Source organism: Hypomesus transpacificus, chromosome 21, assembly GCF_021917145.1.
Source record: "Hypomesus transpacificus isolate Combined female chromosome 21, fHypTra1, whole genome shotgun sequence".
NCBI lineage: Eukaryota > Metazoa > Chordata > Actinopteri > Osmeriformes > Osmeridae > Hypomesus > Hypomesus transpacificus.
Window position 1 is genome coordinate 436112 of NC_061080.1, and position 15688 is coordinate 451799.

The window sequence follows — 15688 nt, forward strand, 5'->3', positions numbered from 1 at the left end:
TGTGTGACGGTCACCAATAGTTAGTTCTTAGGACACGTACCTTCACTTTCTCAGCCCAGGGGTTGATCCGTTTCCACAGCAACCACCAGCCTGACAGGCTGTCGCCATAGTTACAGAGGTCAGTCTCGTCCTGGCTGCCTACGTCGATGGCGATCACCGTTTTGGCGCCCATGTTCCTGGCGATGTCCGCTGTGGGCCACGGGCAAACACACACGGGCAAACACACACACACACCCAGCCACACACACACACACACGTAGGAGCACATACACACAACGCGAGCCGGCAGCGTGGACAATAAAAAAAGCAGATTGGGGTTATTCTGATAGTCAGTACCAACACATCTCTACACCACTTACATGTTCAAACCCACACTACCAGTACCACATACAGCCAGGGCGCAGCATCATCTGTGTATTACAGATCACAGCAGCCAACACCTTTAGGTCTGATTCAAAATGAAGGCGTCAAATTTGGGAGAATGTTTCTTTGGGATTTTGTAAAACGCTAACGCCTCGATGGTGTGTGTTTCTAGAGTGTGAGTCGTAGCCTTGGGTTACATTCAAATATCAGTTAGTACCTTCCACAGTGTTGATCAATTGTAGGTGAGAAATAGCCGTTCATTTGCACAATTCCCATGAGCTTTTGTGATTATTACCCATCTGGCAACACTGTGGGCTAGAATGTGACGGGGGTCAATTTAGAACAGATTTTATTTTTGTCTGCGTTCGTTGTCAACGCTATGTTAACAATGTGCTCAAATAGCAGATCTTCATTTTTAGATTAGAATATATTACGGGTGAATTTCAGCATGCAGATAATCTCCAATCACTGTATGCCTGAAGTATTTCATTCTCCAGTACAAATGACCACACAGTACGGTACTAAGTAGAGACAGTGTCTTTGAAAGACATATCTTCAGTGTCTGTGAGACAGATAGGAGACTGTCAGTGGAATGTCAGGAATGTCAGCAACTACAGTGGACTGTAGAAGAACATTTCCTCTTGTGAACACAGAAAGGACAAGGCAGACTGGGGTCATTTGGTTTTACTGATTGAGAAGTAAAGTGTCTCAGTAGGACACTGATACCTATTCCAACTTTTGATTTCAAAGCCCAGAAATATTTTTGTTCCTGCTCCCAATTGTTCTTCTCCACCAATCAGACACCAGGGAGCCCACCAGAACCAATAACAATCCTATATGATGCTATTACCCCAACCTGATACACTACACAGACGGCGCACAACGAGCCAATCAGGAACATGTTCAAAACACGCACACTAGCAGGTCTATGTTCCCCAACAGTCTTGGGGGGGGGGGGGGGGGAGGCAGTGTCAGTTTCCGTGACATGTACGGGGTCAAGTATAAGCCTTTGTCATTCGTTCTCAGATTGGGGAAAAAGATTCAACACACCACTCAGAAACTACCCTCCATGACCTCAACCACGCTCCGCCCCTCCATACTACTTACCCATGGACCACATACTGTATTCACCCCCACCTCCACCTGTACCTTCCCCCTCCAGGGAGGTGGAGAGGCTGGCAGGGGGGGGAGGGGGCAGGGGGATGGGGCTGGGAGGGGTGGGGGGTGGATCTGTTCTCTCTACTTGCCTGGCAGGTTGTTGATGTAGCCACCATCCATGAGCAAGTTGCCATCTTTGGGGTCGCACAGGGGGGGCAGGTACCCCGACAGGGTCATGCTCGCCCGCACATACCGCCACAGTGAGCCTGGCACACCGGGAGGAAGGAGGGAGGAGGAGGAGGAAGGGGGATAACATCTCAATAATGTTGCCGCTGGGTTAGTTAGCGAAACGCAGTCCACAAACCCTGTGTTGGGGGGCGGTGAGAAGGAGTACAGTTACCCTGACTCCCCCCCCCGCCAACGGTGGAAATGTAGAAACTGCTCACCTCCAAACTCAGGTCTGCACCTGTTCAAAACTCTCCGTGCCCCGTGCAGAGACCTGTGTGTGTGTGTGCAAGTGTGTGCGTGTGTGTGTGCGTGTGTGTGTGTGGGGTGTGTGTGTGTGTGCGTGTGTGTGTGTGTGAGAGGACGGGGTCTCTACACAGGGTAAAAGAGAGAACTGACGTGGCGTCACAGAGAGTACTGGGGTAAACTTGAGATCCCTGAAATCCGCTCCACCAACAACAACCCTTACAACTGCCCCTTACAGAATCAAAAACACTGTCTTATTCTTAACACTTTTTCTCAGCTTCTCTGTGTGCTGAGACAGCACTGACAAATTTGACAATCTCTGATTGTTAAGCACTGTTGGGTGTGTTGAGGTGGGCCAGTGTTTGGGGACCTCACATTGAACATTTCAGGAGAAACCAGCCTGCCCTATCCTGAGTTCTCTGTCATGCAGTACCACTCCGGTCCAGCAGAGGGCAGCGATAAGACGGGGGCAAGCCGGGGCTGCATGGGTTGGAAGGAGAATGAGCACCACAGAAAAAGAAGATGGTGCAACTGTGCTCGTAGTTTGAAGTAAGGGGGAGGTGATAGCGGAGTTTCTCAACATTTACTTCTGTGGGGTGAAAAAGTTTAAGAAGGAGTCCGTACAAAAATAAACTTTTGCAGACTAACAATGTTCTTCACAGACCTATTTTGGTCACATGCTACCCAGAAACAACCGCTGCTTCTTACTTGAGTCTTCAGAAAGTAGTTTTGTTGTTGTTGTAAACACATACCAGATGGTTGTGTTTTGCTAAGAGGGAAGAGTAGGATCCAGAACACTTTCATATAAAAACAAAAAAAAGCAGAAAAATCAATTATATATAAATATGAAAAGGGTATGCCAACGACTGCCATCGATATATATTTAGGGAAAATATATAGATGAGCATATCAAACACAATTACTGCACAGGCCACATGCACATAGATGCAAGCAAAGCGAGGGTGAAGACAAGGTGCTTGTGATAAAGCGTCAACATGTCCTGTAGGTCGGTGGCAAACGCCGGAAGCTAAGCACAGATCCATACAGTTTGTGCATTCCTTGGTGTGACAGAACAGGACCAAGCCATGGACACGGTGGATGGACTCAGAGAGAAAGGGATGACAAACCATATCAAATGGAGAAAAAGCAAGGAACCTCGGTCGTTTTTCCACAGCCAACACTTCACGCACACCAAAACACCTGATGTGCTCTTGGTGTTATCGTGCCTAACCCTAACCCTTGAGCGGCCGGCTCTTCTCAAAAACAGCTGTGTGCGCTTCATCTTGCGTCTCAAAGTGGAACTCCCGTCCGAAAAGAATCAAAGCGTACCACCTAGCCTGCCACAAGTCTACAGTCTGAACAGACTGATTCCTCACTCTATGACTCAGTCTGAACAGACTGACTCCTCACTCTATGACTTAGTCTGAACAGACTGACTCCCCACTCTATGACTCAGTCTGAACAGACTGACTCACCACTCTATGAAAAAACTGTGACTCTGTAGACAGATTATATGACTCTTTAAAAAGATTAAATGACTTTAAACGGGTGGTTTGCCTCTCAAAATCAGATTCCATAACTCTCTGAACAAATTCAATGACTCTAATCAGAGGATTTGACTCTGAACAATCACTAGGACTCTGTTAACAGGTGATTTGACTCTGTGAACAGACTCTGACTCTCTAAAATGATTCTCTGATTCCTTAACATAACTCTGCTTCACTTCAAGGGGGCTGAGACCCAAGCACAAAGCTTTCTGAGTAAAGTGGGGAAAAAAAGCAACAAGCGTGGAAAGGACTTGGAAAGCTGGTGAATCATTGTAGGGAAAAGCGAGTGTGTGTGTCAGCCAAGTGCCAGAACTGTGGAGATGAGGAGGGAGGTGGAGGTGGAACCTAGCAGGACGACCGACCACAAGAAGCAGGGGCCATCTTGCACCTCTCTCTCTCTGACCCATTCGTATGACTGACTCTGGAGGTGGGTGGGGGCAGGGCTAAACCAATCAGGGACTAGAGTATCGGGATGTGTGACTAGGAGAATGTGAGGCCAATTTGAATGGAGTGAACGGGCTGTCAAGTGGTTGGGTAGGCAGGCTGAATGTGTCCCTCTACTCACACATTATGACATACCCAGAGGTAAGCTATAGCAAAATCCTGTTCATGTGGTATTGCTAACATTCCTTCCAAACCATGGGCTCCCAATGTCCAACTGGTCAGGGTGGGGGGTGGTTAAAGGGGGGGGGGGGGGGGTGTAAGGGAAAAAAGGTTGAGAGGGTGAGAGACGGAACTAGAGGACGTAGGAGGGTAGCTCGAGTTGGTTGATTGTCTTTTTTAGTTTTTTCGTTCATTTGTTGTTCCCCCCCCCCCCCCCACCACCGGGAGGGAGCGGAGTTTGAACTCTGACCTGGGACATTGTTGACATAGCAACCGTCCACAAGCAAGTGGCCATCCTTGGGGTCGCAGAGGGGGGGCAGGTAGGGGGTGTAGGAGGCGCTGGCTCTGACATAGCGCCACACGCAGCCTGTCAGAGGGGAGATGGAGAATGAGAGGAGGAGGAAGAGGAGCAGGAGCACGTCAAACACATGAGAGGAGGAGGAAGAGGAGCAGGAGCACGTCAAACACATGGGGGGAGGGAGGGAGGGAGGGAGAGAGAGAGAGAGGGGGAGAGAGGGAGGGAGGGAGGGGGAGAGAGGGAGGGAGAGAGAGGGGGGGAGGGGGAGAGGGGGAGGGATGGAGGGGGAGAGAGGGAGGGGGAGGGGGGGAGAGAGGGAGAGGGAGGGGGGGAGGGGGAGAGGGAGGGAGGGAGGGAGGGGGAGAGCGGGAGGGAGGGGAGAGAGGGAGGGGGAGAGGGGGAGAGAGGAAGGGAGGGAGAGAGAGGGAGAGAGCGAAGGGGAGAGAGAGGAGTGAGGAGGGAGGGATTGGGAGAGAGATAGAGAGGAGTGAGAGAGAGATAGAGAGAGAGAGAGAGAGAGAGAGAGAGAGAGAGAGAGAGAGAGAGAGAGAGAGAGAGAGAGAGAGAGAGAGATTGAAGGCAGCGAGGGACAGAGGTAGAAGGCAGAGGGCAGGAGGCAGCAGAAGGGATGAAGATGGCAGAGGGGGGAATAGCATTTATACACACAACCTGATCATCCTCTATCTAGAAGCCACGGTCACTTCTGGTACAGACAGGCAGTTCAAAAAGACATTTTGACAACATGGATGGTTGGAATTCTACCCGTCAGCTCAGGGCCAGCTCTAGTGTGCCCGCTTGGTGTTGGTGTTTAGTTGGCGTGTTTTTGGTGCACGTTGTTTTTCATTAGCGTGGTTATGTAGATAACAGAACCGACAAGAAGCCAGAGGGAAAGGGCGAGAAAATAGAGAAAGACACAGCTCGGGAGAGAGAGAGCAAGAAAGAGAGATCCAGATATCTAGAAGTCCGGTTGACAGGTAAGCTGGCGTGCAGAGAGAGCAGGACATAGACACTGACTGACATAGTAACCTTGGTAACAGCCTAGTGCTACTGGCGGCCATCTTGAATAACCCGTGAGAGACTTTCCGTTAGAACTACACTACAGCGACACAGTGTTCTCAGTTGGAACTGGAGTGAGAAATGTTCAAATTACAACCAAGAGCCCACTGCTGCCTGGCCTGATTGTGTGGGCGAGCGTGGGAGTGCACCACGCATATATGTGTGTGGGGGAACATCAGAAACATGACTGGGTCTAAGGAGGCGAGGGAGGGAAAGAGGAAGGAGGGAGGGAGGGACGGAAGGAAGCAGGAGAGGACGGAGGGAAAGAGGGAGAGAGCGAAGGGGCGAACTAAGTAGAAAGCAGGAGGCTAGGGGAGAAGTGTTCTGGACCCTACTTGTTGACGAGGACGGGAGAGATGAGAGAGGGGCTACTATGCCTAAACATGAGCGCTACGTGACAGCCTTCTGCATGAAACTCGGTCTAGTGGGACCAGCCCCAAGTTAAAGTTACTAGAGCAGGGTGCTAGCAGGGGTGGTGCTAGCAGGGGCGTACACACAAAGAAAAGTATTAAAACAATACAAATAATGAAAGGTGTGAAAGATCTATGTGTTGACATGAAGAAAAACTGGAAAAGATGTTGTAATGATATCTGACTCAGGAGTTGGAGAATGATGGGAGAGAGAGAGAGAGAGAGAGAGAGAGAGAGAGAGAGAGAGAGAGAGAGAGAGAGAGAGAGAGGGAGAGAGTGAGTGAGAGGAAAGCTGGGTCCTAGCAGTTAGTGCATACACACATGCCAAGATGCAATTCCAGGCATTCATGTGGGATTCAAAAAGATGACCCCACAACCTTAAACAACCCCCCCCAAATCCAGCATCAGCTAATATCCAGATAGTACATTATTTTAGAGTTGCCAAATCAAGGCTTTTCCAAATACAAGCCAATTGTTTTTATTAGGTAACCGGAAACAATAATGAATAAAAAATAACAATAAAGCTCAAATGAGCTGGATTTGGGGGGAGGGGGGCTACCCTAGCTACAGTTGGGAGGGGTGCCTATTCTCACTCAGTCATTCATTACTCCTTCAAGAAGCAGATACAGTCACACAATCAGTCAATGGATGCAGAGACACAGACACGAGGATCCATAACTATAGTTATCTAGAACAACACTATACTAGCCCATAACCCACTAGAAATTATATAGATACATGTTACGGCCACATGTTTATGTATATTTATATGTGTGATGAAAAATGTGTTTATCTGCAATTGTGAATGTTGTTACAGTTTTTTATGTTTAGAATTATACGCAGCATGGTTTTCTAGACCTACAGAGTGAACTCTCTCTCTCTCGTCATTAGTGTAGGGTTAACACACTGGAACAAGGGTTAGGAACTCAACACATGTAAACCAGTGGTGAGCATATTTAAGAAGAGAGAGACTGGAGGAGATTAGATGAATACCCATGCTTTCACTCAGTTAGACCCGTGTCGTCTGGGGCAGAGACGCAGGGAGGAGACTGGAGGGTTTAAGGCTGTCAGTGGGGGTTAAAATGGACCCTGTCTCTAACTGAAATTCACAACTTGTAACAAATGTACGCGTCTATGTGTGTGTGTGTCTGTGTGTTCAGAATGTTTGAGAGCGTGCGTGTCGGACTACAGGACACTGATCACAACTATCAAAGCCCTATCAGTCCTAAATCCTGATTCGGTCCCTGTTCGGTGCTCATATCTAACGCTGAGAGGAACAGAGACTACAGTCAGCCAATCATAAACAGCAATAGTGAAGGAGGGGAGGGGCCTCGGGTGGGAGTCAGCTGTCAATCACTCACCATCCTGGTGCACACGCATGGCTGAGGCTGTGATGTCAGTGGTGACGTTGAAGTATGGCAGCCATAGGTCCTGGGCACACACACACACACACATGTGTAATTATGTACACACACACACACACACACACACACACGTGTAATTATGTACACACACACACGTGTAATTATGTACACACACACACACACACAAACACGTGTAATTATGTACACACACACACACACACGTGTAATTATGTACACACACACGTGTAATTATGTACACACACACACACGTGTAATTATGTACACACACACACACACACACACGTGTAATTATGTACACACACACACGTGTAATTATGTACACACACACACACACACACACAAACACGTGTAATTATGTACACACACACACACACGTGTAATTATGTACACACACACACACACGTGTAATTATGTACACACACACACACGTGTAATTATGTACACACACACACACACACACGTGTAATTATGTACACACACACACGTGTAATTATGTACACACACACACACACACGTGTAGTTATGTACACACACACACACACACACAGAGAACAGCACACACAATCCTTGGCAGTGAGCACTCACCTCAGCTTGCTTGTCCTGGAACACCTTGGAGATGCTGGTGTTGAAGGCGGAGCCAGAGAACATGGAGGTGATGGGATAGGTCAGGTCCAGGACCGTCTTAAACACTGAGTTCATCGCCTTAGACGGACGGAGAGAGATAGAGGATGGGGGAGAGGGAGAGATAGAGGGAGAGGGAAAGGGAGAAAGGGAGAGAAAGAGGGGGGAAAAGGACAACAAGAGAGACAAAGAGACAGACCTCTTACAATTCTGACTGATCAAGGTCCCACGTGCGCAGAGCACACAGAGAGGCGTGTGCTGGGGGGCCACAGGAAGTGGCAGAGACCGACCTTGGACCACTCGCGCGCCCTCTGCTTGGTCCTGACGGCGCTCCGCTCCTCCGCGTACAGCGCCCCGATGAACGAGCCGATGGAAGTCCCGCCCACGATGTCGATGGGAATCCCCGCTTCCTCCATGGCCTTGATCACGCCCACGTGGGAGCAGCCTCTGGCAGATTGACAGGGAGAAACAACCAATCACAAGCCACATCTGCATGAAAGTTCAACATAAGATCAACTTTATTGTCCAATAAATCCACATAGAGCTCACTTACTTACAAGCTGATTTCCATGCTATGAGCTACTTACTTGGCCAGGCCAGGCTGGTTTAAGCTTAAGGCTCTCAAAGACCTTAAGTCCTAATACTTTAGCTACTTCAACTTTATAATACCTGAAAAGGTATTAGTCAGTCCCGGAATCATTAATTACAGGCGCACAAACTGTATGTTAGCCCAACCACACAGTACTACTGTATTAACACTCACAATCTCATTCCTCTCTCCCGAGCATTTGAGATGTTGTTACTGTACTTGAGACGTATTTGGGAGTCAGGTGGCTGAGCGGTTAGGGAATCGAGCTAGTAATCAAAAGGTTGCCAGTTCGATTCCCGGCCGTGCTAAATGACGCGCCATTGGGCAAGGCACTTTATTTTACGATGCTCTGCTCACCTGGCCCCGCCCCCTCCCAGCACCAGGGCGATGCTGTTCCCCGTCAGGACTCGGGCCAGCCGGGAGAAGTCGCTGTGCCGGTCTGCTGTCTTCTCAAACACCTTCTCGTACACCTCCCTCTGAGGGACACACACACACACAAAGTCACACCACGCACACAGTCACACACACACACAGTCACACACACACAAAGTCACACCACGCACACAGTCACACACACACACAGTCACACACAAAGTCACACCACGCACACAGACAGAACATCCTCGCCCCGCCTCCTCCCTCCTGTCCCCCCCCCCCCCTCACCAGCTTGGCAGGGCCCCGTCTGGAGAACACCCTGCGGGGGCACCTCAGGTGCAGGTGTCCGGAGCACCAGCTCCTCATGTTCAGCCACTCCACCGTCCTGGAAGGCCCCGGCCCGTCCTCCCTGTGCAGCAGCACCAGCTGCTTCAGCGCCCGCACCGCCGTGTTCTCCAGCATCTGCTCCAGCTGAGGGGGGAGGGAGGGAGAGAGAGAGCAAGAGAGAGGTAACAACCCTCAGTGAACCTGCACCAACAACCAGAGAGTAACCCACTGAACACTAGAGCCCGACCGATTTATCGGCGGGCCGATATTATCGGTCGATATTAGGAATTTTCCACACTACCGGTATCGGCATTTATAATGGCCGATATTTTTTTAATTGGCCTTCACAATACAAACAAACACACAAGGTACAAAATCAAGGCTCAAAATGGCCTATAAATGAAGAAAAAAAAGGACAATACGAAGACGAAACACCCTTCGACACCACTCGTGTTTAGAACGCCTAAAGCCCCTACAACCAGCTGATCCAGCCAGAGTCGGGCAGAGTGTTGTTTATGTTTTGTTACTCGTTTCTGGATAGAAAAAAATATATCAGCCGATATATATCGGAATGTCGGATTTTTAAATAACCAAATATTTGTATCGGTATCGGTCTTAAAAATCCTTTATCGTCAGGCTCTACTGAACATACCTGTCCACTACCTTCCCTCCCCATCTTCCATCCATCCCCCACCTCCTGCAACCCCAACACCAGCCTCCTGTCCCCTCCCCCAATCCTCCAGCCCCCAGCCCCCAGGCCCCACCTGGCCCAGGGCAGGCTCCTGGTCTCCCAGGCCCACGATGAGGATGCAGTCGGCCTGGCGGATGCAGCGCTGGGTCCAGGGGGTCATGCTGCTGTCTGTCTGGTATAGGACGATCCTGTTGATGTCCTCCTGCTGGGCCAGCCAGCCCGACAGACGGTACTCATGGATACTGGAGGGGGGGGGGGGAGGGGGGGAGGAGAGAGGGAGAGGAAGGGTACGGAAGGAGGACAGAGAGCAAGGAAGATTGGGAGGGAGCAAGGGAAGGAGGGGAGAGGGTAATCAAGAACGACAGGATGAGGAGCAATCAAGAGTCAGCGAGGGAGGAGGAGTAAACGACAGAAATCAGAAGACCCAATCCAAAAGTTTCCTCTCCTCACCTGTCCAGGGCTGAAGCCCCCAGGCGCTCTCTGATGATGTCACTGGTGAGCAGCAGGGTGGGTCCTGAACACACACACACAAGCCTGCGTTAACGGAGCTGGTGTTTTTTAACGTTTCACCGAGTGTGTGGGTGTGTGGGTGTCAGTGCCCTGCGCTGTGCGGCTGTGTGTGGGCGTGTACCGATGGCACTGAGGGCGTGGCTGAGCTCTAGGTTGAAGGCGTTGATTGGCACGTCGTCGCAGACAGGCAGCACGGCCACGGTGGAGAGGTTACTGGCCGGGTTGGTGACGTCGGGGCTGGACGCCACGCTGGACAGGCCTAGCGCTGAACCTGCAGCGGAGAGAGTGTGTGTGTGTGAGGGTGTGTGTGAGGGTGTGTGTGTGAGGGAGTGTGTGTGTGGGAGTGTGTGTGTGGGAGTGTGTGTGTGTGAGAGTGAGTGTGTATAAGAGTGTGAGTGTGTACATTTGAGTATGTGTGTCTGAGAGAATTTGTGTGTGTAAAAATGTGTGTGTGTGAGTGTGTGTCTCACCTGAGAAGGGACCACGGGCCTGCTGCAGGTTCCCCAGTATCTTCTGACCCAGCAGGTGGATCAGCCTGGTCACCACCTGCAGAACACACACACACACCAGGATCTCAAAGTCAGGTTCCGGTGGAGTAGAACGAGGGTTCAGTCAGAGGGCTCCTGTAGCGGAGGTCAGAGGTCAGGGGTCAGGGGTACCTGAGGGTAGCGTCTCTTGATGTTGTTGAGGGTCCCCTCTGGGAGCTTGACCAGCTCCGTGTCTCTGACGGCGTGGACGGTGGTGGCTCGAGGCTGTCTGGTCAGAGCCTCCACCTGGATCACGGTTCAAACGTTACTTTTGATTTTGAAATCGTTTTGGGTTCAAATGTTGACGTTCATTTGAGACTGGAGTGATGCTTGTGTTCTCTAGAAGTACATATGCCTATGTGTGTGTCTGTGTGGTTCCTCACCACTCCTATGAGGTCTCCTCGTCCGTACTCCCCCACCAGCTCCTTCTTGCCGTTGGCCTTGCGGATGACCGAACGCAGACGCCCGTTCAGGACGATGTAGGTGCAGTCTGATTGGTCGTCCTGTCTGAGGGGGCGGGAGGAAGGAATTTACTGTTGTATTGTACTTCTTCAAGCCCAGCCAATCCCTGCCCAGCCCAGCCCAGCCCAGCCAATCCCTGCCCAGCCCAGCCCCACCAGTACCTGTACAGAGCCCTGCCGGCCTCCACGGCCATCCAGTCGATGGCGAAGTCCATCTGCCTGACGAAGGGGGACATGCGGATGGCCACGGTGTGGGCGGCGCTCAGCACCACGCTGGGCTGCTCCCTCATGATCCTGCAGGGGGCGACACAGAGAACACCGTCAGCGCTGCCTGCTGAGGAACCGACGCCTGGATTCGTGTCTCTCGCCGTGTTAAGACTGCACCAGTGTGTGTGTGCGTGTGTGAAGTTATGTTCAGCAGTCTCCGATGTAGCCTACTGGCCCCGCCTGCGAGGGTTCCCAGACTCACTCGTAAAAGTCGGACTTGGAGATCTTGAGGAAGGTGCAGTCGCGCACGGCCTTGATGGTGAAGATGAGGGGCTCTCCCGTCAGCACGGCCAGCTGGCCCACCATCTCCCCGGGCTGGGTGATGAACAAGCACACCGCCTCCTGCTTGTCGATCATGCGCTGGTACACATGGAGGCAGCCGGACAGGACGAAGTGGAGACTCACGTCCTAGAGAGAGAGATAGAAGGGGCGGGGAGAAAGTAGGAGAGAGAGATTGAATGAGAGAGAGAGGGAGAGAGAGAGTGGGGGGGAGTAGGAGAGATTGAATAAGCGAGAGAGAGAGAGAGAGAGAGAGAGAGAGAGAGAGAGAGAGAGAGAGAGAGGGGGGAGAATTAGGAGAGAGAAAAGGAATAAGAGTGAAGGAGAGAGCGAATGAGAGAGAGAGAGAGAGAGAGAGAGAGAGAGAGAGAGAGAGAGAGAGGGGTGAGGGTGAGAGAGAAAGTAGGAGAGAGAGATTGAATGAGAGTGAGGGAGAGTGAGGGACAGAGTGAATGAGAGAGAGAGGGGGGGGGAGAAAGTAAGAGAGAGAGAGAGTTTGATTGAGAGTGAGGGAGAGAGAGAGAGTGGGGGAGTGAGGGTGAGAGAGTTTGTAGGAGGGAGAGAAATTGAATAAGAGTGAGGGAGAGAGTGAATAAGAGAGAGAGAGATAGAGAGGGGGGGGGGTGACAAGGAAAGACGTAATGGAGGGAGGTGAACAGCGACAGGACGAGAGGGAAGGGGGAGACAGTGGGTGTGGTAACAGTCCTGTCTCAGTGTGGACGGCAGCTGATATTGTGGTTGGGGATGCGTGTCTGTTCTGAGCCTGGGGCGGGCCAGTACCTGGTCTCCTTGTTTGGCCAGCACAGCTCCAGCCTTGGCATGGTGCAGGGTCACCCTCCCATTCAACAGAGATGGGTCCTGAGAGGACAGGACAGAGGGGAGGGAGGGGGGAGGGAAAGGAGGAGGAGCGAGAGAGGAGGAGAGAGAGGGGGAAGAGAGAGAGAGGGGGAAGAGAGAGCGAGGAAAGGAGGAGGAGCGAGAGAGGAAGAGAGAGAGGGGGAAGAGAGAGAGAGGGGGAGGAGAGAGCGTGGGAAAGGAGGAGGAGCGAGAGAGAGAGGGGGAAGAGAGAGAGGGGGAAGAGAGAGAGAGGGGGAAGAGAGAGCGAGGGAAAGGAGGAGGAGCGAGAGAGGAGAGAGAGGGAGCAGAGAGAGAGAGGGGGAGGAGAGAGCGTGGGAAAGGAGGAGGAGCGAGAGAGGAAGAGAGAGAGGGGGAAGAGAGAGAGAGGGGGAAGAGAGAGCGAGGAAAGGAGGAGGAGCGAGAGAGGAAGAGAGAGAGGGGGAAGAGAGAGAGAGGGGGAAGAGAGAGCGAGGGAAAGGAGGAGGAGCGAGAGAGGAAGAGAGAGAGGGGGAAGAGAGAGAGAGGGGAAGGAGAGAGCGAGGGAAAGGAGGAGGAGCGAGAGAGGAAGAGAGAGAGGGGGAAGAGAGAGAGAGGGGGAAGAGAGAGCGAGGGAAAGGAGGAGGAGCGAGAGAGGAAGAGAGAGAGGGGGAAGAGAGAGAGAGGGGGAAGAGAGAGCGAGGGAAAGGAGGAGGAGCGAGAGAGGAAGAGAGAGAGGGGGAAGAGAGAGAGAGGGGGAAGAGAGAGCGAGGGAAAGGAGGAGGAGCGAGAGAGGAAGAGAGAGAGGGGGAAGAGAGAGAGAGGGGGAAGAGAGAGCGAGGAAAGGAGGAGGAGCGAGAGAGGAAGAGAGAGAGGGGGAAGAGAGAGAGAGGGGAAGGAGAGAGCGTGGGAAAGGAGGAGGAGCGAGAGAGGAAGAGAGAGAGGGGGAAGAGAGAGAGAGGGGGAGGAGAGAAAGAGGGGGAGGGGGGGGGGAGAAATGAAAGAGGGAGGGATTGAGAAGAAGAATGATGAAACCCTCTCGCGGGGCTGCAACCTTGTGTGGGCTCTGTCTCTACTGGTTGGCAGCCTGACAAGAGGACAGAGTAGGCCCACGCAGAGAGGTCGTCTCTGGACACAGAAACAGACATTGACAGCAAACTACAGCAGTCTTCAAATGTCACACCCAACTTCACCGTCTTGTGTGGTCCGCAAAACATCTCACAAACGACACTTCTGATTTTTCGCTGCTTGCGCCAATCATATCATCTGTTTTCACGCGTCTTTCACCCGAGGTCTTTCAGATGTACACTGACTAGAACCCAAAGGTCATCGTCGCTCTCGTTCACTAGCGACAACCACCTGCACTTTCAAAATAAAAGTCCCTCTCCGGCGCTGTGCGGGTACCTCGATCCTCATGAGCTTGAGGAGCTCCTTCTGGGCCTCCTCGAACAGGGCGGGGCTGGGATGGCCCGGGAGGGGCCCGTACCCGCCCTCAGGCCCCGCCTCCTCCTCGGGGTAGAGGTACACACCCGAGGGAACGTCGTCCACCGTCACCTTCCTCTCCCGCTGGTCAGACTGGAGGGAGGGAGGAAGGGAGGCTGTTAGAGTCTGGGGGAATCTGAGGGTCTGGATAAGAGATTAATGTCTGGGGGAATCTGAGGGTTTGGATAAGAGACTCATGTCTGGTCAAGTCTGAGTGAGTTTGAAAATAAAACAGCTAAATGAGAGGCTCGGTCTGAGATATGGAGGATCAAGGACAATGCGTTATCATTTTATGTCTATGGATGTGTGTGTGTCTGTGGGGTGTGTGTTTGTCCTGTGTCTGTGGGTGTGTCTGTGGGGTGTGTGTGTGTGTGTGTGTCTGTGGGTGTGTGTGTGTCTGTGGGTGGAGTCTGTTGGTGTGTGTGTGTGTGTCTGTGGGGTGTGTGTGTGTCTGTGGGGTGTGTGTGTGTGCGCTGACCCGCGTGAAGGCGGGGGGGGGGTGTTGCCGTCCTCTGCAGACACGGAGATGCGCCCTCGCTCGTACGCCATGTCGAAGTCTGAACGCAGGCCCTTCTGCATACCTGCAGGGACACAGAGCACACAGGGTCACCTAGCCAGCTCAGGGGAGAGAGAGACATGGACAGAGAGAGAGAGAGAGAGAGAGAGAGAGAGAGAGAGAGAGAGAGAGAGAGAGAGAGAGAGAGAGAGAGAGAGGGAAGAGGAAAAGAGAGAGGGATGCCACCAAGAAAGACAGAAAGGAAGGAGAGAGAGCAAAAGTGGAGAGGGGGAAGGACAGGGAGGGAAGGGGGGATGGAGCCAGGTGAAAGGTGCTGCTCACAGGCAATGTCTACAGGCATGGAGATGGTCCTGCTCAGGGTTGGCACGGTGGTGCCGTCCTTTCCATGGTCCCCTGCTGCACGCACACGCACACACACACACACAGGTCAGACGACACAGCATTTACTATGGCCGTTTCACCTCATCGTCACATGATGTGTAAATACTTTAAGTTTCCCTCTCAAACTCCCCACCCTCACCAATCCCTTCTGTTTGTCTCCCTCTCAGCTTCCCAGCCTCCCTCTCACCCAGCCTCCCTCTCTCCCAGCCTCCCTCCCAGCCTCCCTCCCAGCCTCCCTCCCAGCCTCCCTCCCTCCCAGCCTCCCTCTCTCCCAGCCTCTCCCCCAGCCTCTCTCCCAGCCTCTCTCCCAGGCTCCCTCCCAGCCTCACCTGGAGTGTCCCCCTTCACGGCGGCCTCCCCGGTGTTCCTCGGTCACCGTCAGGCTGCCGAAGCGCTTGCTGTGGCGGACCGGGCTGGTGCGCGTCTGGTGGGGTGAGAGGGGCAGCAGGCGCAGGGCCTGCATCTCCTGCAGGACAGAGAGAGAGAGAGAGAGAGAGATAGAGAGAGAAAGAGATAGAGAGATAGAGAGAGAGAGAGAGAGAGAGAGAGGGGGGAGAGAGAGAGATAGAGGGAGAGAGAGAGAGAGAGAGAGAGAGAGAGAGAGAGAGAGAGAGAGA

At 52.4% G+C, this 15688-nt stretch overlaps 1 protein-coding gene across 1 annotated transcript in view; it reads right to left on the minus strand.

Annotated features, from left to right (window-relative positions):
• pnpla6 (patatin-like phospholipase domain containing 6) overlaps positions 1-15688 on the minus strand; it is a 34886-nt gene that overhangs the window by 6823 nt on the left and 12375 nt on the right. Inside the window, 20 exon segments of the mRNA XM_047043473.1 lie at positions 41-189; positions 1611-1727; positions 7208-7277; positions 7817-7933; positions 8143-8299; positions 8799-8917; positions 9105-9287; positions 9908-10076; positions 10285-10348; positions 10466-10615; positions 10815-10890; positions 11004-11117; positions 11255-11378; positions 11495-11626; positions 11802-12007; positions 12659-12736; positions 14096-14266; positions 14652-14754; positions 15012-15086; positions 15401-15537. Of these exon segments, the coding sequence (XP_046899429.1) occupies positions 41-189; positions 1611-1727; positions 7208-7277; positions 7817-7933; positions 8143-8299; positions 8799-8917; positions 9105-9287; positions 9908-10076; positions 10285-10348; positions 10466-10615; positions 10815-10890; positions 11004-11117; positions 11255-11378; positions 11495-11626; positions 11802-12007; positions 12659-12736; positions 14096-14266; positions 14652-14754; positions 15012-15086; positions 15401-15537 (2511 nt within the window).